Below are 25715 nucleotides of genomic sequence, written 5' to 3' on the forward strand. Positions count from 1 at the left end.
TCCTGAGGGAAGTTATGGCCACCAGAAAGGCCACTTTCTGTGAAAGACGATACAAGGAAACCTCCCTAAGAGGCTCAAAGGGGGGTTTCTGCAAAACCGCGAGAACCAAATTAAGGTCCCAGGGATCCAAGGGCTGCCGGTAGGGCGGAATGATGTGAGACGCGCCCTGCATGAAGGTGCGGACCTGAGCCAGCCGAGCGAGACGTCGCTGGAACAGGACTGACAGAGCTGAGACTTGTCCCTTGAGAGAGTTGAGGGACAGTCCTAGCTGCAGACCGGACTGTAGAAAAGACAGAAGGGTCGGCAAGGAGAAAGGCCAAGGAGGATGGCCGGTAGAGCGACACCAGGACAGGAAAATTCTCCAAGTCCTGTGATAGATCTTAGCGGAGGAAGACTTACGGGTCCGAGTCATAGTGGAGATGACTTCAGGAGGAATACCAGAAGCCGTCAAAATCCAGGACTCAAGAGCCACGCCGTCAATTTGAGAGCCGCAGAATTCAGACGGAAAAACGGACCTTGCGAGAGAAGGTCTGGACGGTCCGGGAGACGCCACGGCATCTCTACGGACAGATGGAGCAGGTCTGGATACCAAGCTCGCCTGGGCCAGTCCGGTGCAATGAGGATGACTCGACGGCCCTCCATTCTGATCTTGCGCAGGACTCTGGGCAAGAGCACTAGAGGGGGAAACACGTAGGACAGACGAAACTGGGACCAGTCTTGAACCAGAGCGTCCGCGGCGAATGTCTGAGGATCGTGGGAGCGAGCCACGTAAACAGGAACCTTGTTGTTGTGACGGGATGCCATTAGGTCCACGTCCGGAGTGCCCCATTTGCGGCAGATTGACTGAAACACTGCCGGGTGCAGAGACCACTCGCCACCGTCCACGGTTTGACGGCTGAGATAATCTGCCTCCCAGTTTTCCATGCCTGGGATGTGGACTGCGGATATGGTGGACCCCGAGTCCTCCACCCATTGAAGGATGCGTTGTACCTCCAACATTGCCAGGCGGCTGCGTGTCCCGCCTTGGTGATTGATGTAGGCAACCGCTGTCGCGTTGTCTGACTGGACTCGAATGTGCCTGCCCGCCAACAGGTGGTGAAAAGCTAGGAGAGCTAGAAGCACAGCTCTGGTCTCCAGCACATTGATTGAAAGGGCTGACTCGGATGGAGTCCAAGTGCCCTGCGCTCTGTGGTGGAGACATACCGCTCCCCAGCCGGATAGACTGGCATCCGTGGTGAGGATCACCCAGGACGGGGCCAGGAAGGAGTGCCCCTGGGATAGAGAGATGGGCCGAAGCCACCACTGAAGAGAGCTCCTGGTCTGTGGCGACAGAGCCACTAACCTGTGTAAGGAGGAAGGCCGCTTGTCCCAACAGCGGAGAATGTCCAGCTGCAGGGGGTGCAGATGAAACTGGGCAAATGGGACAGCTTCCATTGACGCCACCATTTGACCCAGCACCTGCATCAGACGCCTGAGGGAAGAACGGCGGGGCCTCAGCAGAGAGCGCACTGCCAGTTGGAGGGACTGCTGTTTGACTAAGGGCAACTTCACAAGTGCCGGCAAAGTCTCGAACTGCATCCCTACGTACGTGAGACTTTGGGTCGGAGTCAGAGTGGATTTGGGCAGATTGACCAGCCACCCGAATTGGGCTAGAGTGGCGAGAGTGAGCGAGACACTCCGCTGACAGTCTGCGGTGGATGAAGCCTTGACTAGAAGGTCGTCCAGGTAAGGAATCACTGCCAACCCCTGGAGGTGCAGAACTGCAATCACTGCTGCCATGACCTTGGTGAATACCCGAGGGGCTGTGGCCAACCCGAAGGGGAGAGCCACAAATTGGAAATGATCTTCTCCGATTGCAAAACGTAGCCAACGCTGGTGTGAAACTGCAATTGGCACATGCAGATAGGCATCTCTGATGTCGATGGACGCTAGGAAATCCCCTTGGGTCATTGAGGCAATGACTGATCGCAGAGACTCCATGCAAAAGTGCCGCACCTGAACATGCTTGTTGAGAAGCTTGAGATCCAGGATAGGTCGGAATGTACCGTCCTTTTTGGGGACTAGGAAGAGATTTGAGTAGAAACCTCTGAACCGTTCCCGGGCAGGAACTGGTACAATTACTCCGTTGGCCTGCAAGGATGCCACGGCCTGTGAGAAGGCGGCGGCCTTGGAGCAGGGGGGGGGTTGAGAGAAAAAATCTGTTTGGCGGTCTGGAAGAGAATTCTATCCTGTAGCCGTGGGAGATGATATCTCTCACCCACTGATCAGAGACGTGTTGAAACCAAGCGTCGCCAAAGTGGGAGAGCCTGCCACCGACTAAGGACGATGCTGGGGTGGGCAGATAGTCACGAGGAGGCTGCCTTGGTGGCAGCACCTCCTGCGGTCTTCTGTGGACGCGCTTTTGGGCGCCAGTTGGATTTCTGGTCCTTGGCTGAGTTAGTGGACGAGGCCGAGGGCTTAGAGGACGACCAGTTGGAGGAACGAAAGGAGCGAAACCTCGACTGATTCCTACCCTGGGCAGGTTTCCTGGCTTTGGTTTGTGGCATGGAAGTACTCTTCCCGCCAGTAGCTTCCTTAATAATTTCATCCAGCTGTTCTCCGAACAGCCGGGACCCAGCAAAAGGGAGCCCAGCAAGGTACTTCTTTGAAGAAGCATCTGCCTTCCACTCTCGAAGCCACAAGATCCTGCGGATAGCGAGGGAATTAGCCGAGGCCACCGCAGTGCGGTGAGAAGCCTCCAGCATGGCAGACATGGCATAGGATGAAAAAGCTGAAGCTTGGGAAGTCAAGGCAACCCTTTCGGGCATAGATTCCCTGGTGAGGGAATGAATCTCCTCCAGAGAAGCAGAGACGGCTTTGAGAGCCCACACTGCTGCAAAAGTCGGGGAAAAGGAGGCCCCCGCCGCTTCATATACGGATTTGGCCAGAAGGTCAATCTGGCGGTCAGTGGAATCCTTAAGGGAGGTGCCATCAGCCACCGACACAACGGTCCGGGCTGAGAGCCTAGACACCGGGGACACCGGGGGGTCTACCTTTGGGGACTGAGCCCACTCCTTGACCACCTCAGGTGGAAAGGGAAAACGGTCATCAGAACCACGCTTTGGGAAGCGTTTGTTAGGACAGGCCCTGGGCTTGGACACAGCGGCCTTAAAACTGGAGTGGCTAAAGAACACACTCTTTGCTCTCTTAGGCGAGGTAAACTGGTGTTTTTCTGCCGGAGAGGGTTGCTCCTCTGATACTGGCGGATTGAGATCCAGTACAGAGTTAATGGAAGCAATCAAGTCACTAAAATCTGAGTCACTTTCGGACAGATCAATGGGGTACATGGAGTTAGCCTCCGAACCCCCTGTAAAGGCATCCTCCTCATCCTGCGAGTCCGCTCTTGAATCAGAGCCGCGGGAGGAGGAGGGAGAGGGAACCCTACGTCTCTTCTCAGGAGGACGGGGTCTAGGACCTGAGGATGAATCCTCTGTGAGCTCCGGTCCTGAGAGAGACCTAGCAGCAGAGGCACCCTGTGAGGGGGGCTGATGCAGATTCAGCAAAGTCCTGGACAGAAGTCCCATGGACTCAGCAAAAGACTGGGAGATAGACCTAGAAAAGGATTCTACCCAAGCCGGGGGTTCAGCCACAGGAGCAGGAGCAGCCTGAGAGACCACTGGGGGTGAGACTCCAGGCTGTGGCACCGCCAAGGTAGAGCAGGCATCACAATGTGGATAGGTGCTCGGTTCAGGCAGCAGGAGCTTACATGCAGCGCATACAGAGTAAAGCTTTGGAGCCTTGCTCCTCGTGTGAGACATGCTGCTGGAGTGGGGGCTCTGCCAGAGAATGAACCCCAGAGAGTATATACAGAGGTCCACAACCAGAGACCGGTTGTGGCTTACCAGACCGCTGTGCTGTGTAGAGCGGTGTTGTGTGCCCTCCAGATCCCGAAACCCGGACCCCCAAACACAGCACCTCAGCAGGGATGCAGAACGCAGACCAGCGCTGAGTGAACGCTAAGAAAATGGCCGTCGGAGCGAAGAGAGGGGGCGGGACTTGCATGAAGAGCGGGATCTGGAGGGCCATAGAGACCTACAGGGGAGGAGACACGCACAGCAATGGGGAGTGTCCCTCCCTTGTGCAGAACGGCCGCCGGGAGGAGCCGCGCTGTCCCTCTGCATGAGTGACGTGTGAGGGCAGTGAAAACGAAACTAGGTCTCCGGCGAAGCCGGGGCCTAAATTTGAGCGGCGAGGCCGACGAGCAGGCACCATCGGCGCGGTTCTCGGGCGATAGCTAGAGAACCCGCCGGAAATGTCAGTAAATACAACAAGCACACTCTCCCCAAACAATACAACACAGGGACCCCCAAATATAAACGCCTCAGGTACTTAGCTGCTGAGACGCAGGGCCAGGTCCCTGGGGATGAGTGCTCCGGTCCAGCAGGGTCCTGAAGGGCTGCGGATGGAGACCGGTCTCCTGCCAGGCATGGAGACCGTGCTGGCTCCCACTTCAAGCCAGAGCCCAGGAGGGATGGTGAAGAAGCACGGCATGTAAGGCTCCAGCCTAGGAATCAACCTTACAACACCGCCGACACAGTGGGGTGAGAAGGGACATGCCGGGGGTCCAGACGTGGACCCGCAGCTCTTCAAACTCATTCCAAAAGGAAAAAATCATATGAGAATGCATGTGTGGATGTATGCCTCCTGAACACAAAGCGATAAACTGGCTGGGTCTGCTCACCAGGGGGTGTATAAGCTCAGAGGGAGGAGCTACACTTTTAAGTGTAGTACTTTGTGTGTCCTCCGGAGGCAGAAGCTAAACACCCATGGTCTGGGTCTCCCAAAGGAACGATAAAGAAATGCTGTGCGCACACTGCGTTTTTTTGTCCCTGCGGGTTTTGCCGCGGAATTTCCGCTACGGAATTAATGTGCATGTCACTTCTTTTCAGCAGGTACCTGCGGTTTTTGCCATAGATAATGGTAAAAAACTGCAGGGTACAGCCTGCGGAAAAACTGCGGCAAACCGCGGTAAATCCGCATGCGTTTTCGGGTGCGGTTTGCTGAGGTTTTTTACCACAGGTGTGGTAATCTTTCAGAGGGTGCGGAATTTTCTTAAGAAAATTCCATTTTTTAGTGCGCACAGGGCCTAAAGGGGTTTCCACTATTATTACATTGATGGCCTCATCAATGTCTGATCGCCCGGGGTCTGACACCCCACACCTCCACCAATCAGCTGTTCCCAGTCCCGACGGCAGCAGCAGGAAATGCTCAGTTTTGGCGTGGCTCTGTCTTCTGATAGCGGCCAAGGACTGGTTCTGCACATCTGGCTCCCATTACAATCATTAGGGGGCGGATGTGCAGTACCCGGCCGCTATCAGAAGATAACGCAGCCCCAGAACTGAGCATTTCCGACCGCCATCAATGTAAAAGCAGTGGTCAACCCTTTTAAAATAAAGAGGCTTATACTCACCTCCGGTGCAAGTGCTATTCCAACGGTGTCGACACTTGCTCTCCCTGGGCTCACATGCCCAGTGCCCAATCAGTATGCGGCCTTCGCTCCTCCCACCTTCAGATGCATTAAAGATCAATATGAAGTGAGAAAACAGCCGCAGGTCTCAGTTATTCATCTGAAGGCGGAGAGATGGAATCCACCACTGATTGGGCGCGGGGCTCGTGTGACATGACAATATTTGTTGAGCTCGTGGAGAGCAAGTGCCAGCACCGCTGAAATGATGCTGGCACCGGATGTAAGTATAAGCTTTTTTTAATTTAAATGGGGTCAGACATGAGGAATGAGAAGGGGTTATTCATGTAGTGGACATCTCCTTTAAGATTATCACTTGCAATCAGTAAATAGGGAAACATCTCACCCTATTCAAAGGCTGAAAAATTGTACAGATCCAACACAGCTGCAGTTTGCTACAGTGTATCAATGTAAATAACTACAATCGGTGTACAGTCCAGAACAATAGATACTTGTACTGATGCGATGTTTAATTCATATACGATGCTACATTTGGAGACTAATTTATGTTCCGTGTGAACAAACCCTCAAATGAAGCTAGGTGCAAAAAACCTTAAATAAAACATTAAATGAGAAGTTTCGTTTATGGCCCTATACTTCAGTAATAGCCAAATTCAACCATAGGATCCAAAAGTAAAAAAAAAAATTAGAATTAGAATTGGGCATCTATGCAAAACAATATACCATATCTTTCGTTTTATAAGACGCACTGGATTATAAGACGTACCCCAAATTTGGAGAAAAAAAAAGGTAGAAAAAAAATATGGGGTCCGTATTATAATCTGGTGGTGTTTTATCAGGGAGAGGGGGAAGCAGCGGTGCGAGGGTCACAGGAGGCAGGGGCGATTCTGGAGTACTGCAATGCTGTCAGTGGTACAAAGAGGGTTCAGGTACTCACTGCAGGCGCTGCTCTGTGTGGCCTGGTGACGCGGCTCTGCTGTGCAGGGAGTTACCGGCCATTCTGAAGATGTCAGCAGTTGGCAGTGAGATTTCAAATAATGGTGGCCGGAGTTTACGCGTGCGCAGATGAGAGCTTGAGCTGAGAGCTCCATCTGCCACGCACAGACTCTAAGCGCCATTATTTGAAGCCCTGGCCGCCAACATCTTCAGAATGACCGCCCGCCGCACAGAGCACCCGCACGCTGAGCAGAACCGAGCAGAGCAGCCCCGCACACAGCAGAGCATCCCTGCAAAGAACAGCGCAGCGTCGCACAGAGCAGCGCCACTTCATCAGCCCATACAGGGCAGAGCAGAGCTGCGCCGCCCGATGCACAAAACAGGGCCACACAGACCAGCATGAGCACACTACAAAGCAATATTTCTGCCTCCTTTGACCCCTCTTCACCACCCCTCAAGTAAACTACTTTCGGATTTTAAAACGCACCCCTCATTTTCCTTCCAAATTTTTGGGAGGAAAAGTGCGTCTTATAATCCGAAAAATACGGTAATAGGTAAATGGGTAATTTATTGTTACAATCATGGCTACATTTCTGGTGACCCATGTCAGCATTGCTCTGCTGTAATGTGACATGCAACTATGCAGTTATCTACCTTCGACACAAATACTTCAGCTTTAAAAGTGCTCCATTCATTTAACACAGAGACGACAGTAATTCACAAGCCAGATTTTCACCTTACTTTAACACTGAGATGACAGTAATCAGAACTGTGCGCAAATTCTTTACGTAATATTGAAGAAAAGGTTGAAGACATTTTTGAAAGTAAAGTTTGTAGATTTTTTGCACAATATGTCCGTCCAGAGGGGCTTCCTTCCAAAAACATACACACTACAAAAGATGAAAATGTGCAGTCTGCAATTACTACATACATGACAATGAAATATAAATTAAAATAAGAAGAAAATATTAATTAATTAATATTATTAAGCTGTCCATAATCTGTCTCCTCCGTATATCTCCGAACTAATCTCCCTCTACACTCCCAACACAATCTCCATCCTCCCAAGATCTCCTTCTCTCCTCCTCTCTCATTCGCTCCTCACGCAACCGCCTTCAAGACTTCTCCCGAGCATCCCCTGTCTTCTGGAATTCGCTGCCTCAACACGTCAGATTATCTGCTACACATGCAAGCTTCAAATGGAACTTGAAAACTCATCTGTTCAGAAATGCCTATAGTCTCCAATGACCCTACCACCTCATCACCGTTCCGGAACTGCCGCCTCACCAACACCCCACCTACTGTCTCCTCCCCAATATCCTGTAGAATGTAAGCCTGCAAGGGCAGGGTCCTCTTCCCTCTGTACTAGTGTGTCTATTGTAACTTGTATATGTATTTTGTATTTAACTCCTTCTCATGTACAGCACCATGGAAGTAATGGTGCTCTATAAATAAATATTAATAATAATAATGCATATTAAACATTGTTTTTATAGCGGTTAACCCCTTAACCCCATGGCAATTATCCGTTTTTAGTTTTTTCCTCCTCTTCCTTCGAGAGCTATAACTTTTTAATTTTTCCATCAATATTGCCATATGAGGAGTTGAGCTTTTGAATGACACCATGCAGTTTACCATATATTTTACTGGAAAAATGCCAAGTGCGGTGACGTGCAATTGCATGATTATTTTGGGGGGTTTATTTACCATGTTCATTATATAGTAAAACTGACCTGGCATTGTGATTCCCCAGGTCAATACGTGCTTGTAGATATCAAACATGTAAAGTTTTACTTTTATGTAAGTGGTGGAAAAAAAATTCAGAAGTTTATAAAAAAAAAAAATAAAAAATTGCGCTTTTGTCACCATTTTCCGAGACCCGTAGCATACTCATTTTTCAGGATCTGGGACTCAGTGACAGCTTATTTTTTGAGTCTTCTTGATTTAACATTTTTAATTATACCATTGTTAGATAGATGTGATATTTTGATTGTCTATTATTCAACTTTATTGCAATGCTGCATGAAAACAAAAAAACGTAAATCTAATTGATTAGATTTTTTTTTCTCGCTATACCCTTTACTGATCAGATTAATTGATTTTATATTTTCATAGATCTGGCATTTCTGAAAGTGGCGATACCAAATAAGTGTATTTTCTTAGGGGACTTGAATTCTGCACTATCCGATCGCTTCTGCTGATCATAGCCATGCTTCAGCATCCCTCTGAACAGCAGAAATGCTGTTCTCCTGTGAATACTGGCGATCTGCCACCATTCACAGGAAGTGAGTCATGACAGCAACAGGGGTTATCAGCTGACCCCTCACTGTAATGACAATATATTAGCGCCCTGTGATTGCCATCCCCGCCGGAGCACGTTAGATCATGCTGTCAGAGTGTGACAGTGTGATCTAACTAGATAACAGGCATGGGTGGGTCTCCGATCCACCTGTGCCTGTTAGCTGCACATGTCTTATGATCAGATCAGCAGACATGTGCGGGGAAAAAAAGACAGACGTACATCCTAGGTCGTAAAGGGGTTAATTGTGAGGCATATAACAGCAAAATGTAAAAAAATATATTTCATTACCTGTTTGCAGTTCCATGAGCTGAAACACCTATGATAGAAAAAATAAGAGAGATATATGACTATTAGACATGGACAAGCACTAAAATGCTCAGGTGCTCGGCCCTCGAGTCGAGTCGGTCATGCGCTCTGAAAGTGCTCAACTTGAGTAACGAGTATAAAGGAAAGCCGAGACAGGAGACAGAGGAAAGCTGAACACAGCCAACAATGTGAGTTACCATGCATCCATGGAGTGCGCTGATGGAAAAGTCCGCCAGGTGGACTGCAATACAGGAAAAAAAGGATTGGAACATCCAAAAACATGTTAAAAAAAATTCTTCTTGATTTCCACATACCTTAAGTCAATCTAAGACATAGTAGCTTTGGATTGACTTAACTTATATGGAAATAAAGAATACATTTTTTAACATATTTATGCATATGCCGATCCTTTTTTTTTCTAAATGGAAGTCAATGGTTGAGTACGACTCTCCGCCCACATACAGCCAGCCATAATATAGCATTTCCGGCAGAGATAGGGTTTTGTTTTTTCTTTTTTTATTTGACACACTAAATCCGAAAATATTGCTTAAACCCCAGTAAGAGCCATTTACAGACTGCATCTTCCTCATGCCAAAAATCTTGTTGATTGGCTGCGCTGCACTCTATTAACATATGTACAGGACCAGAACTCCAACACAGATTTCCATGAAAAGTCTGTGTTCGAGCCACGGTCACCAGGTCCCGGAACGAACCCTGAACGTTACAGTTTGGGTTCGCTTATCTCTACCTGTGTGTCTTCAAATGCCAGGGCTGAATACAGTCCCAGTCCATCTCTGGTGTTATATGAGCTCAGCCCTATTCAATAGTCAAAAGCTAAAGTGATATAGTAGACACAGCGTATGGGCAGATCCAATGTATTGCAGCAGGTAAGTCTGGAAGCACCAGTATAAACATATCCTGTGACTTCATAGTGTTTGCGGCAGGGTCTTCCCTACTGGTGACATGTCAGTGAAACAGGGACTGTTCTCCGACCGAAAGACATGGCACCACAGACATAAGGTAACTTGTTCATGCATGCCTAACCTGGGTTTGGGTCTTCCGCTCTTAGCACAGTTCATGTTTCATGGAAGTGTGAAACTGGCTTTAGTATATTGACATTTTTCTTTATATAAATTCCCATTCACTGTAGCTGCCATAAAGTAGCTACAAATTACAAAAGTAAAGTACAATCTTATTCATTTTTTTACCCTGATAAAGGAGACTATATGTGTATTAGGTATACTGTTCTCACCTCTTCGCCCTGTAACAGGCAGGCTATAAACGATTCTTGGTGCTGTGTCACAAGATTTGGTTTAAGGTGAGAAATCATTGCCAGTACCTAAGAAAAACAGTGGAGGTACAAATACACACGGAAAATATTTCAGTTCATAGACTAATAAACGAGCAATCAGATCTTCTGTAGATAATAACATAGAAACATAATACAATTATATAAACAAAATTCTGCAAGGGTATATATCTTTAGTTTCATGTAGGTGCATTCATGAATATAAACATATGGATTAAATACACAAAGAGAAATCTGTCTCCAGCAAACAAAAAGGCATTAAAAATGAGAATTTCTGCTTAAAGCAGTTCTCCAGGAATAGAAGAAAAATAAGCAAAGGAAATGTTACCATAAATAAGAATAGAAAACAACCGCACTCTTGAAGGTTTAAGAATTTTTCAAACTTGACATGTATTTTTGCAGAAAAATTACCTTGTGTAAGGTATAGGGACATAAATGACAGGGCTAGGGAGACAAACCAACAGAAGGAAACCGGCACTCAAGATGGATGCAAGAAAAGTATTGAATTTTTGAAAAAAGTGTGAAGTGTACAACATGTGATGGTTCTGTACCTTTCTGAAACGTAAGTTGTGATGAAAACATATATAACATATAGCCAATATATTAGACAAACAATAATAAACAGTAGAGAAAATAATAATAAAATAGATTATAATTATGAGGACCAAGGACAGGAATCTAAGAATTTAGAAGATGGTGCCATACATGTCGGTGGAGGTCTATAGCACAAATGTAAAAAAACATACAGATGACTGATGCATGAAAAGAAATTATGACATAAACTGTCTAGTTAAAGAATAGACCTGCATGCAAGATTATAATGTGCCAACAAAATATAATAATCGAAAGTAATACCAATACATAGCCACAAGGTGGGGTAGATATAATGAATTAAAGCGCACCAGTCACCAGGATTTTCCTATACAACCTAAACCCAGTGCTATACTGGCACTATCATGCTGATTCTACACATAACCTTTAGTTGTCAGCTCGGATGTATAGGTTTTGAAACACAAGAAAGTACAGTTTGTAAATTGAGCAGCTTTTTCAGTGGCAACAGCTGCTGGTATTCACAGTGATCCCCGCACCTCTGCCTGTCCGTCCTCCCCGTTATTTATGCTAAATCTATTATAGAATCGTTTTACTAACTGACTTGAAGGACCTGTGCTGATGTCATACCCATGTGACCAGAAGGTGCGGGGCCTCAGCCATCAGAAAAATAATGTTGCTTCCTGGTATCAGCTATGTTGGCTGAGCCCCATCCCTTCTGGTCACATGGGTATGACATCAGCACAGGTCCTTCTAGTCAGTTAGTATAACGATTCTATAATAGATTGAGTATAACAGGGGGAGGATGGACAGCCAGGGGGGCGGGAATCACTACGAATACCCACCCCCACTATTAGCTGATCGGCAGCTGCTGTCATTCAAAAAGCTGCTCATTTTACAAACTTTACTTGCTTCTGTGTCAAAACCTATACATCCTAGCTGACAATTAAAGGTATGTATAGAATCAGCCTGATAGTGCCAGTATAGCAGTGGCTTTAGGTTATATAGGAAAATCCTGGTGATTGGTGCGCTTTAAGCTCCAAATGTTGTAGCATCATTTTTTATACAGAGCAGAAAACTCCACAATTAGTGAATGATGAACTAGCGCAACGGAGCACTGTTAATATAGACAGCGACAATCAGAGGAAACCAGGAAATTCAAAAAAATAGTATGGAGAAAATCATAAAAAATGTTGTATACCTATCAGGAGCACTTGTGTGTGAAAAAATAATATTAAGATCTGCATAGAGAAACAAGCTGCTTTCTAGAGAAGGTTTAGGAAGACATTTTGGCCCGTCCAGGGTCTTTATCATAAAGTCACTGTGCCCAGTGTGAAGAATCATAAATGTACAGGTTATGTGCACTATGGAGACCAGATTGAAACGTCGTATTAAACCTGTCACATATATCCCCATACCAGACACAAAACATTGATTTCTGCAGAAAAATGACAAAGTTTGAAAAATCCTAAATTGTTTTCTATGCTCATATTATTTGGGATATCACCTGGTTCAACCATTACCTATCTACTATGCCATGTGCGAACCAAAACATCCTCTAATACAAATTTCTAAATACATTAAATCAATAAATCAGAATTTCTAGAATTAAAATGTCTGCCACTGGAGATACCTATTCCTTGTATGGTTATTCAGAAAGACAGGGTGGACAGCAGTGTGAGGAGTCTCTTCTTACCTGAGCTTATCTGGTACCTCCAGTATTGGATCAGAAATACAGGATGGACAGAAGTGTGAACAGTCTATGCGTACCTTGTTACCTCAGCACCCTTGGTATCTCCAGTACTAGATCAGTGAGTGACCTACACATGACCACAGGCACTTACTCTAAGGGGTACTTTGCAAGTTGCGACATCGCTACTGCGATATCGTCGGGGTCAAATGGAAAGTGACGCACATCCAGTGACGGTAACGACATCGAAACGTGTAAAGCCTAGATGCGCCGATAAACGATCACAAAAGCATTGTAAATTGGTGATCTGTGTAGCGTCGGTCATTTTCATAATGTCGCACCAATAGGAGATACGATTTTGTTCCTCGTTCCTGTGGCAGCACCCATCGCTGTGTGAAGCCGCAGGAGCGAGGAACATCTCCTTACCTGCGTCCACCGGCTATGCGGAAGGAGGTGGGTGGGATGTTTACGTCCCGCTCATCTCCGCCCCTCCGCTTCTATTGGCCGCCTGCCGTGTGACGTTGCTGTGACGCCGCACGACCCGCCCCCTTAGGAAGGAGGCGGGTCGCCGTCCAGAGCGACTTCGCAGGGCAGGTAAGTGCGTGTGAAGCTGCTGTAGCGATAATGTTCGCTACGGCAGCTATCACAAGATATCGCATGTGTGGTGGGGCGGGTACAATCGCGCTCGGCGTCGCAACGTGCAAAGTACCCCTAACATTTTAGGACAGATTCTTGTCTTGTAAGAAGATGACGGCGAGTTTAAAAGGAATCTGTCAGGTGATTTTGTAGTACAATACTAATATTATCATTAAATAGGGCTTAAAAAATCCTTTCAGGATCAGTATGTTTTATAGCTCTATGTTATCCTGTAATCTTGTTGTCAGCTCCATAGAATTCAGTGTTTCATGCAAGCCAGTCAAGTGTACTGTATATAAATACAATTTACACATTCACTGCTCCCTCCTCCCAGTGCATTCACTATAAGTGCTGAGAGGTGAGAGGGAGTATGAGTGGGGGCAGCAGTGCAAATTCAGTTCAGTTACTTTCACTAAGGCCAGCACTGAGAGGTGGAAGAAGGGAGAAGGGCATATACATTTTGTACAGTGGAACCTTGGTTAACGAGAACAATCCTTTCTGGGAGTGTGCTTGTAAACCAAGTTACTCGTCTAGCAAAGCAAGATTTCCGATAGGTTCCACAACTTGATAAATATCCCATCCTGGTCCCCTATTGTGCCACTCCACACACGCACAAACACACACAATCACGCACAAACACACACAAAAACACACATTATGCTCACCTTACCTTCCGTTCCATCGCCGACCTCCTGGAGCTTGCAGTTCGCCGGTACAGGATGTGTATCCGGTAACCATCGCGACGAGGGAGGACTTTCCGCTGCCAGAGCGCTGACGTTAAAGGCAGGAGCCGCTTGCCTCTGATTGGTCAGCGAGCTGCCTTTGAGTAGTGGCTGACAGCGGAAGTTCCTCTCTCATCGCGATGGTTACCTGATACACATGCTGTAGCGGCGAACTACAAGAACCGTGAGGCCGGCGAGGGAACGGAAGGTAAGGTGAGCATAATATGTGTGTGTTTGTGCGTGTTTGTGTGTGTTTGTGCGGACTGTAAGAGCGGGTCAGAGCGCGGTGGATGGACGGAACCGGAAGTGTGTGCGGTGAGTATTTTGCTCGTATGGCAAAGCTTGCTCGTAAAGGGAGTTAAAAATTTACAGCAAGCTTTGCTCGTTAAGCGGAATACTCACTAACTGGGTTACTCGTAAACCGAGGTTCCACTGTATTTACATATGGGGTTGCCTAGTTAGTATGTCATATTGAATTCTATGGAGCTTAAAGCAAGATAACAGAAAGAGGGAGAGCTATAAAAGTCACTAATTCTGAAAGGTCTCCTTAAGCCCTATTTAAAGATAACATTAGTATTGTACTACAGAATCACCTGAGAGATTCCTTTAGTAATTACCTCCGTAAAAAAACAATTCTGATTTTAAAGCACTACTCAAAAGTTCTTTTTTTAATTCACCACTGGAGTGATGCTTATAGTCTAAGTCCTCTATAACTACTCTTCATCTGTTATCAGCGTCACTCCTGTCAGTATTCTACAGTTTGTCACCGCCCAGCTGCTCCAGTGTTTCAAGAAAAGCGCCGGAGATCACAGCTCAATGCAAGGGTTTGAGGGCCTCATTCTGGCTCTCATTGACTTGCATTGAGAGCTTGTGACGTATCTTTGGAGTAGCTGGACAGTCAGAAGAGGCAGGCAGAAGACGGTGCCGCATGACCGGAGCGGCATCGGTAAAAGGTGAATATGCCAGAGGCTAAGTATAAGGTGGGCTTTGCACGTTGCGACATCGCAAGCCGATGCTGCGATGTCGCACGCGATAGTCCCCGCCCCCGTCGCAGGTACGATATCTTGTGATAGCTGGCGTAGTGAAAATTATCGCTACGCCAGCTTCACATGCACTTACCTGCCCTGCGACCGTCGCTCTGGCCGGCGACCCGCCTCCTTCCTAAGGGGGTGGGTCGTGCGGCGTCATAGCGACGTCACACGGCAGGCGGCCAATAGCGGCGGAGATGAGGAGGATGTTAACATCCCGCCTCCTTCCTTCCGTATAGCCGCTGGCGGCAGGTAAGCTGATGTTCCTCGCTCCTGCGGCATTACACACAGCGATGTGTGCAGCCGCAGGAGCGAGAAACTACATCGTACCTGTCGCTGCAGCATAATTATGAAAACGTCGGAGCCTGCAACGATGATACGATAACGACGCTTTTGCGCTCGTTAATCGTATCATCTAGCATTTACACACTACAATCTCGAAAGTGACGCCGGAAGTGCGTCACTTTCGATTTGACCCCACCGACATCGCATGTGCGATGTTGCAACGTGCAAAGCCGCCCTAAGACCAGGGGCAGCACTCCAGCGCTGAACCCCCCTCCCGCTGGAGTGGTGCTTTAATTAATAATATTTAGGTATGTATAATGACATTTCAATTTCTTTATTTCTTCTATTCCCAGAGAACTCCTTTAATGTCACTTAAACAGTGGAAGTATACACATCAGTGCCCAGACTACACTACTACCGTACTGTATATAATCTGTACAGTTGGTTGGCTTATCCATACTACAATAGATACTGTATATGATTTATAATACTGGAATAGAGAGTTAAAGAGCTTGAGACCTATAAATATTATGCATGGTGTTCACTTAATTCACCTTTTCAAGCTTCAGAAAAAAAACGGAAGAGCTGCTACAAGCCATCTGAGTGGTAAGGATATAATGGAGTAAAGGGAGAAGGTCATCATCGGGGAGGTTTTCCAAAACCTGCACTGCTGCTTTTAAAGCCTGGACAGCCTCATCCAGATGCTTCTCTTTACATCGTTTCACTGATGACCTGTAAAGAAACTGACCATAAATACCACGGCAAGAAGTAAAAAGAAGAGCGTACAAGCAAAAGATGTGAGATTTACGAGAACAGAGGAGCCGATTATATGTCTGGACTACACAGACCGATACAAACATCATTTCCGGTTGAAGTAGGAACAAAACATGGTTGTCTGCATGAACCAAGGAGAATCTGTAGTGTACCGTGAAGATGGAAAATACAAAATTCCTTTGGAAGAATGGATTATTTTTAGTAGTCTTCTATTTGTGATGCCAAGGTAGGGGCGGATGACCTCCGGCAGACTCAGGGGCACTTTGCACACTACGACATCGCAGCTGCGATGTCGGTGGGGTTAAATTGAAAGAGACGCACATCCGGCGTCGCAGTCGATATCGTAGTGTGTAAATCCTTTTTGATATGATTAACGAGCGCAAAAGCGTCATTATTGTATCATCGGTGTAGGGACCGATGTTACGATGTTATTCCTCGTCCCTGCGGCAGCACACATCGCTGTGTGTGAAGCCGGAGGAGCGAGGAACATCTCCTACTTGTGTCCTGCGGCTCACGCTGGCTATGCGGAAGGAAGGAGGTGGGCGGGATGTTTACGTCCTGCTCATCTCCGCCCCTCCGCTTCTATTGGCCGCCTGCCGTGTGACGTCACTATGACGCCGCACGACCCGCCCCCTTAATAACGAGGCGGTTCGCCGGCCAGAGCGACGCCGCAGGGCAGGTGAGTGCATGTGAAGCTGCCGTAGCGATAATGTTCGCTACGGCAGCTATCACCATGATATCGCAGCTGCGACCGGGGTGGGGACTATCGTGCACGGCATCCCAGCATCTTCTTGCGATGTCGTAGTGTGCAAAGTGCCCCTCAGACACAAGCACAATTATACAATTTGCTTAGTTATACCAGTGCTATGGGTAAGACCTAGTGGCCCACTTTTACAAGAAAGAAACTTCAGCAGTGATCTGTGGATTGTTGAGGCAATGGCTGACCTGCAGCAATCAGCTGTTGTGACTGCAGAGCAGCGCCCGGCCATAAAGCTGAGCGGATGGATATGGAGTCTGCCAAAGCAAAGCCTTCTCTTAAAAAGCAGCTCCTTGATCTTATAGTAAACAGGAGGGATCTGAGAACAGAGAGCAGAGATCGCACTACATTGCCTACACTTCTCCCTAATGGACCGCAGCAATGTTACCAAGCAGAAATGGACCTTGTCCCAGTATACTGGTGTGACAAATATCCATGGAGGCCTTATATCCGGTGGATGAATCTTTTCACTTTCGACGTGTTTTACTTTCTCATCACTGTTGTCTGAAAACCAAATGTCCTGATAAACATTTGGGACAGCTTACGCTTTAAAGGGAATCTGTCAGCAGGTTTTTGCTATGCAATCTGAGGACAGCATGCCATAAGGGTTAAAAAACAAAAATCAACTATACCTCTCTTATCAGGCTGCGTGCTGTTGTTTACTTAAACTAAAGGCTTTATCACTTAGTGCTTATCATTGCTAGGCCTAGCTGTCATGTGCACAGACGTCCAGCACACCCCTCCTGTGATTGACACCTCACTGTAAAGCGGGCTTTACACACTGCGATATCGGTCCTGATATCGCTAGTGTGGGTACCCGCCCCCATCTGTTGCGCGACACGGGCAAATCGCTGCCCGTGCCGCACAACATCGCTCAGACCCGTCACACATACTTACTTGCCCGGCGACGTCGCTGTGACCGGCGAACCGCCTCCTTTCTAAGGGGCAGTCCATGCGGCGTCACAGTGACGTCACTGAGCGGCCGCCCAATAGCAGCGGGGGGGCGGAGCTGAGCGGGACATAACATCCCGCCCACCTCCTTCCTTCCGCATAGCGGCCGGGAGGCAGGTAGGGTGAGCTTCCTCGTTCCTGCGGTGTCACACGGAGCGATGTGTGCTGCTGCAGGAATGAGGAACAACCTCGTTACTGCTGCAGTAACGAGATTTGAGAATGGACCCCCATGTCACCGATGAGCGATTTTGCAAGTTTTTGCAACGATGCAAAATCGCTCATCGGTGTCACACGCAACAACATCGCTAATGCGGCCGGATGTGCGTCACCAATTCCGTGACCCCAACGAGTTCGCATTAGCGATGTCGTAGCGTGTAAAGCCCCCTTTAGTGTACAATTTCTATTGAGAGCCTGGTATGCGCGGCACAGCTCTCAGCTCTACCGCTTTGCTATATCTAAAACCTCTGTTTATAACAGAACGGCTGCAGCCAGTAATCTAAGTGATACATTGTTGGATTCGGAGTCTCTTTGCCTACGTCATGCTGCTCTCAGATGAGGTAGCAAAACCTGATGACAGATTCGATTAAAGGGAATCTGGCCACAGGATTTTTTTCTTCCTATTTATATGCATATGTAGCTCTATCCAATACAAGATCAGCAATAGCATTACATGGTCATTCTGTTCCACCATCAGCGAGAAATCAGTGTCAATTCCCTGCCCAGTACCGCTTCCTTCTGCCCCTTTGCCTTAAAGTTCCACGCTATTTTTTCCATTACATTATTGGAGTGGTACTTTAAATCTAAGTCCCCTGACACCTGTATTATACTAACCTTCTGGTGGCTTCATCGTCTATCGCCGCCACTCCGGTAGGTCTCCGGTGATTTGTGACCTGTCAGCTGCTCCAGTGTTCACTGGAGGTCACAAGTCAATACAAGTTTGAGAGCCTCATTCTGGATCTCAATGACCTGTGACGTAACTTCTGTCCACTCAATAGTCACAAGATAGCGCTGTGGAACCAGAGTGATGTCAGTATAGGGTGAGGCTCCGGAAGTGGAGTATAGAGGGTCGGAGGGCTCAGATATAGGGCTCTTTCCAACTTGTGATTTTCATGTGCGAGTGCGATCCAATAAAACATCGGCTCGCACCAGTGTTAATCGATCAGGCAGTGCTAATTGTGCTGAGGATCAAATCGCAGCATGCTGCGTATGGCTGTGTAGACCACACCAGACTTGCTACGGGTGTGAGAAAGATATTGCACGGCATTACGTACGCATGTCACACGGATCCTGCCTGAGAAAAATCTACATACTCGCATAACACTCGAATGTCATACAGATGCTAGGTGAGAAAAAACTGCAGACCACATGCATGGCACTTGTCCACATTTTCAGGACGAGTATTGCAGGGATTATTTTATCACAAGTGGAAAAGACCCTCAAAATGCAACCCCAGAACTAAAAAAAAACCCAAAACACTGGAGTGATGCTTGAAGTCACATAGCTCAGAAACTGTCAGTTACGCAGGAGGCGGCGGTGATGGTAGGAGAATAGAGCTGGAGTGACAGAGGCTTCAGATCTACAGCCTCATTTACTCAATTACACATCAATTAAAACCCTGATTTCTCAGTAACGGACGGACCATGTGAAGGTATTGCTGGAGTAATCTTAAAAAGAGCTACATGTGCTTATAAATGGTTTAGGAGGGCGAAATCCTAACAAAATAGCAAAACAAGCATTAGCTGCCTACTGACGCCCCGCCACACCGGCAGCTTGTGTCTGCTGCTCCTGGACATAGCTTATTTCCAGATCAGCAGTAGTGGCTTCTTGTCTATAACATGTGGCAACTGAAGCCCACCTCTGGGCTCGGTGATGATGCCGTGGTGGCCAGTATGGTATCCCGGCGTGATTGGCTGCAGAGCTCATGTGTTGTAGGCGTGATGTCAGCTCTGCAGCCCTATAAACAGACATCTGGGAGAAGCAGAGGGCAGCCTGGAGCCTCACAATGTAATTGTCACGTTAGTGGAAAGCACAATCAGTGCAGGCACCATTCTGCATGAAAATGGTCAATCTCTGAGGCAACAACAAAAATATTTTTAATGCCCTATTAATGGGATTGTGGCAGCAGGTTACTGAGGCGAGCAAGATGCAGAAACAGAGGCTGATTCCAGTGATATATCACTTACTAAGCTGGAACAGGAGACCCCCAGATTGTGGGGTGGGGGGCAGAGCCATGATTTGTGAGGGGAAGATGAGGCCATTACAGCACAGCTGCTGCAGCACCATGTTACCCGCCTCGGGCTGCCCATTGGTACAGTTACAGCACGCCATTCCCTGCACATGGTAGTAATGCCCGCACAGTGCAGCACTATACAAACACCGCCCTGCTGTATGAGCAAACATGGCCGGTGACACTCACTCGGTGAACTGCCTGAGCGCCAGAGTCACTGCACACAGTGTATGGAGTCCCCGCTCCTGATAGAAATGTACACAGTGCCCGGGGTCCTGCAGCCCGTCTGCAGTGTGCGCCATCCTGGGGGCAGCCATCATTGTCACCCCTGACCTCAGGACCACGTGATTTTCACTGGTAGTAACTATGAAGGCGCTGTACATCGCCACCGCGCGGCGCGGAGGAGAACTGCACGCCTGGCTGGCGGCCGGACCCCGGAGCTGCACATATACCTCATTTGTAGGTGTCAGTGTGAGATTTATCACACACTGCTATACGGCCTCGTGTTCCATATATATCACACTGATGAGTGATACTGTGTGTGCTGCAGTATTAGGCCCTGTGCGCACTAGAAAAAGGAATTTTCTGAAAAAAGTTCCAGAGGCTCTGTAAGATTTCCGCACCTGCGAGAAAATACTGCGCCGAAATCCGCATCCAAATCCGCATCCGGTTTGTTGCGTTTTGCTGCGGATTTGGTATGTAAATGCCGCAGCCAGCGTCGGACTGGCTACTGGAGGAATCTCCAGTAATACCAGGCCTGGCCGCGGTCACCTGCACTGAACTCTGGAGCTGTCACCTGAGCTCCGGAGTGCAGCCTGGACTAAACTGTGAGCGCCGAGTGATTGATTCCCCGGCGATTGCCGTTTAGTTCAGGCCGGGCTGATCTCCGGAGTTCAGGTGACAGCTCCGGAGTGCAGCCCGGCCTCTCTACAGCTGTCACCTGAGCTCCGGAGTGCAGCCTAGACTAAACTGTGAGCACCAAGTGATTGATTCCCCGGCGATTGCCGTTTAGTTCAGGCCGGGCTGATCTCCGGAGTTCAGGTGACAGCTCCGGAGTGCAGCCCGGCCTCTCTACAGCTGTCACCTGAGCTCCGGAGTGCAGCCTGGACTAAACTGTGAGCACCAAGTGATTGATTTCCTGGCGATTGCCGTTTAGTTCAGGCCGGGCTGATCCCCGGAGCTCAGGTGACAGCTCCAGAGTGCAGCCCGGCCTCTACAGCTGTCACCTGAGCTCCGGAGATCAGCGCGACCTGAACTAAATTGCAATCGCTGGGGAATCAATCACTTGGCGCTCGCAGTTTAGTCTACGCTGCACTCTGGAGCTCAGGTGACAGCTCAGGAGTTCAGTGCAGGTAACTAAATCCAGGCCTGGCATTACTGGAGATTCCTCTGGTAGCCAATCCCGCAGCTACCTGCGGAAAAGAAGTGACATGCAATTGTTATTGCTGCGGGAATCCCGCAGCAAAACATGCAGCTGTCAAAATCCGCCTAGTGCGCACAGCATTATTTTTTCCCATAGGATTTGCTGATGAATCACTGCAGGGATGTTATGAACACTTTCTACAGCGAAACATGCAGCAAAACCGCAGGAAATCTGCGGAAAAATCCGTCTAGTGCGCACAAGGCCTTACTGTATGCGCAGGCCCAGTTCACACATCTGTTTAAAAAAACGCAAGTGGTGCAATGTCCGTTTTGTCCAGCCGTGTGATTTCCGAGTGTATGTGTATCATCCGTGTTTTTACGCTATGGTTTAAGGAAGAATTAACCCCTTCACCCCCTGCGATTTTCTGTTATTCGTTTTTTTTCTCCCCTTCTTCTAAGAACCTTAACTTTTTTATTTTTCCTTCAATATAGCCATATGAGGTCTTTTTTTTGCAGCTCGAGTTGTACTTTTGAACGACACTATTCATTTTACCATATAGTGCACTGGAAAATAAGAAACAAATTCTAAGTGCAGAGAAATTACAAAAAAAGGTGCAATTTGCACAATTGTTTTTTTTTTAATTCACCATCTTCTCTATACGGTAAAACTGACCTGGCGGTATGATTCCGCAGATCAGTACGATACCAAACATGTATTGTTTTACTTTTATCTGAGTGGTAAAAAAAAAAAAGAATTGCGCTTTTGTTGCCATTTTCCGAGACCCGTACCATTCTCATTTTTCGGGATCTGGGGCTCAGTGAGGGCTTATTTTTTCCATCTTGAGCTGCCTTTTTGAATTACACAATTTTTGTGTAGATACAATGTTTTGATCGCCTGTTATTGCATTTTAATTCAATGTTGCACTGACCAAAACCACAATTTTTACATTTGGATTTTTTCTCACTACAACGTGTAGTTTAGTTTCAGATTAATTTTTTTTTATATTTTGATAGATCAGGCATTTCTGAGCTCGGCGATACCAACTATGTCTATTTTTCTTTGGGAACTTGAATTCTGCGCTATCCGATTGCTTCTGCTGATCAGAGCCATGCTTCAGTATCCCTCTGAAGGAAGGGAGTCACGGCAGCGACAGGGGTCATCAGCTCTTGTGATCCCATATATGTGTATGTCCTGGATACATATGTCTGTGGTGGCTCTTGAAGCACTGACTCCAGCAGCAGTCTACTCCTTGTGAATCTCCCCCAAATTTTTTAATGGCTTTTTCTTAACAATCCTATAAAGACTGCGGTTATCCCGGTTGCTTGTGAACCTTTTTCAGCCACACTTTTTTCTTCCACTGAACTTTCCATTAATATGCTTGGATATAGCACTCTGCGAACAGCCAGCTTCTTTAGCAATGACCTATTGTGGCTTATCCTCCTTGTGTAGTGTGTCAATGACAGCCTTCTGGACATCGGTCAATTCAGCAGTCTTCCCCATGATTGTGTAGCCTACTGAACCAGACTAAGGGACCAGTTGAAGCCTTTGCAGGTGTTTTGTGGTAATTATTCTAATTTTCTGAGATTACTTTTGGGTTTTCATTGGCTGTAAGCCATATTCATCAACATTAATAGAAATAAACACTTGAAATAGATCACTCTGTGTGTAATGACTCTATATAATATATGCGTTTCCCTTTTTGTATTGAATTACTGAAATAAATTATCTTTTTGATGATATTCTAATTTATTGAGATGCACTGCTGTAAATATATACACACAATGATATACAATGACATATAGAGATATACACATCATAAATGCACACACACAGACACATTAGAGATATTTTTAGAAGCCGGCAGCAGCCTCACTCACCCCACCAGCTTGTCTGCCATCCAGCCCACCCCTTGCATGTGGCTGTGCAAAGCGCACTGCTTCATGGCCGTCACTTTAACAGACATGACCATGCACAGTACACTGTGTGGCCGTGTATGCTAGCAGTGACTCTACCGGGCCGACACTGCGCCTTTCATTCTGTTTGTGTGCTAGCCTGGCAATGTCACTTATTTGCGCATACAGCCGTACAGTGCATACTGACACAGTTGTATATACATCACAGGAGACATGGAGGCTACAGTATATACATCACAGGGGAGGCAGCTGCCCAGGATTGTCACATCCATTAGATGCAACAATCCCGGCACTTTACCCAGATCATCCCGATTGCCCTGGTGCAGTGGCAATTGGGGTAATAATTTTGTTAAATACAGCTCACAGCTGCCACTAAGCCCTAGATTAGTAATAGGAGGTGTCTATGAGACTAATCTGTAAGTGTAAATTTTTACAGCATATTTCTGCACCCTATCTACACGTCATGGCAAAAAAAACGCATCAAAACACCATGCGGTTTGATGCGATAGTGATGTGATTTTTGATAGGAGGTGTAGATTTGATGCAGGAATATGGTGTAAAAGTTTCAGCACAAATTGTACAAAAACGGTTTTGACACTGTTTTGGTGTGCTTTTCTGCCACGAGGTATAAATTTGGTGCACAAAGGAGTATCTGAGCAGACAAAGGGGTCCGGAAGAACATAGAACACAGATAATACCTACTTTCCTACCAGGATTCAAGCTTGTCATGTGTTAGGCATATTTTCAAGCGCAGACTATCTCTAAATAGCCAAGATAAGCACATGGCTGAGGGCTGCCGCCTGTAGCCATAGGCTTTATCTGTGCTGGGTATCATAATATGGGGGATTCTACTCCATTTTTTAAATGTATTTATTTATACTCCAATAGACCTACAGACAGTGTGTGTACTTCCAAGCAGTCAGACACGCTGTCACACACGGTGGGGACGCATCTGACTGCAACTAATCACAAACTAAAGAAAGAGGAAAAAATTCAGCTCACCCACTCTGATGGAGACTTGAATGGAGGACAGGTGCACGGGAGGTAAGCCGGCCAGGCTGAAGAGTCCAAAAGGGAAGAAAAAGTTCCAGCATCCATGGATTGGGACTAAAGGCTACTTTACACAATGCGATATCGGTCCCGATATCGCTAGTGTGGGCACCCGCCCCCATCTGTTGCGCGACACGGGCAAATCGCTGCCCGTGCCGCACAACATCGCCCAGAGCCGTCACACATACTTACCTGTCCGGCGACGTCGCTGTGCCCGGCGAACCGCCTCCTTTCTAAGGGGGCAGTCCGTGCGGCGTCACAGCGACGTCACTGAAGCGTCACTGAACCGCCGCCCAATAGTAGTGGAGGGGCGGAGATGAGCGGGACGTAACATCCCGCCCACCTCCTTCCTTCTGCATAGCAGCCGGGAGGCAGGTAAGGGGAGCTTCCTCGTTCCTGCGGTGTCACACGGAGCGATGTGTGCTGCCGCAGGAACGAGGAACAACTTCGTTACTGCTGCAGTAACGATTTTTAAGAATGGACCCCCATGTCGCCGATTAGCGATTTTGCACGTTTTTGCAACGATGCAAAATCGCTTATCGGTGTCACACGCAACGGCATCGCTAATGCGGCCGGATGTGCGTCACGAATTCCATGACCCCAACGACTCCGCATTAGCGATGTCGCAGCGTGTAAAGCCCCCTTAAGAGCGGTGAACGCTCGAAACACGAACCATCTGCCATACCCCTCATTTTTATGGGGATTTTTATTGCTCAGGATGTGATCTTATCACCCTTTTAATGCATATCTAATAAAGACTATTTTATATTATTTGGACGTGGATGCAACTAATCACAGTCGCTAGGACTGCTGGTTGGTGGGTGAAGCAGTGAATATGAATGAAGGATAATAAGCAGCCCCGGTACATTTATAAGCACCAGATTCTGGTCCCCATAGACTTATATGGGGACTAGCGTCCAGCCAAGTATCTGGGTTCAATTATGGGCCGGAACAGTTTTTTTTTTTTTAAACCCGGTTACAACCGCTGATTCCAGGTATCTGCGAATCTGCAGATCACTAAAAATGTTCATATATCCCTGGATAAGATACTTGAGGGATGTAGTTTCTAAAATTGAATCACTTGTGAGGGTTTCTGCTGTTTAGGTACCTTAGGGGCGACATGGTGCCCACAATCAATTTCAGCCAAATTTGTGTTCCAAAATTCAAATATTGCGCCTTCCTTTTCAAGCCCGGCTGTTTGTCCAAACAGGTTTCTAACCACATGTGGAGTATCAGCGCGCTCAGAATAAACTGTATAACAATTGTGGTGTCCATTTTGTTGTGGTATCCATTATAAAAGTGAAAAAAGTGGGGCCTCAAGCAATATTTTAGAAAAATGACAATTTATTTTGTTTTAATTTCACTTTACATTAAGTCTTGTGTGGCACCTGAAAAGTTAAAATTTTTTCCTGAAAGCAGTTTTGAAGTTTGTAAGGGGTACGGTTTTTAACCT

The 25715-nt window shown here is 47.2% G+C and overlaps 1 protein-coding gene across 1 annotated transcript in view; it reads right to left on the reverse strand.

The window, feature by feature from the left end:
- The window catches only part of LOC142249593 (tRNA (32-2'-O)-methyltransferase regulator THADA-like), a 150924-nt gene extending 130691 nt beyond the window's left edge, over nucleotides 1-20233 (reverse strand). The window contains exons 1-5 of the mRNA XM_075321304.1: nucleotides 20126-20233; nucleotides 15782-15959; nucleotides 10261-10347; nucleotides 8991-9018; nucleotides 7142-7290 (exon numbers count right to left, since the gene is read on the reverse strand). Of these exons, the coding sequence (XP_075177419.1) occupies nucleotides 7142-7290; nucleotides 8991-9018; nucleotides 10261-10347; nucleotides 15782-15826 (309 nt within the window). The 5' untranslated portion in view covers nucleotides 15827-15959; nucleotides 20126-20233. The remainder of the gene's footprint in view (nucleotides 1-7141; nucleotides 7291-8990; nucleotides 9019-10260; nucleotides 10348-15781; nucleotides 15960-20125) is intronic.
- Nucleotides 20234-25715: the final 5482 nt, after the last annotated feature.

The sequence above is a fragment of the Anomaloglossus baeobatrachus genome, chromosome 1 (genome assembly GCF_048569485.1).
Source record: "Anomaloglossus baeobatrachus isolate aAnoBae1 chromosome 1, aAnoBae1.hap1, whole genome shotgun sequence".
Classification (NCBI taxonomy): domain Eukaryota; kingdom Metazoa; phylum Chordata; class Amphibia; order Anura; family Aromobatidae; genus Anomaloglossus; species Anomaloglossus baeobatrachus.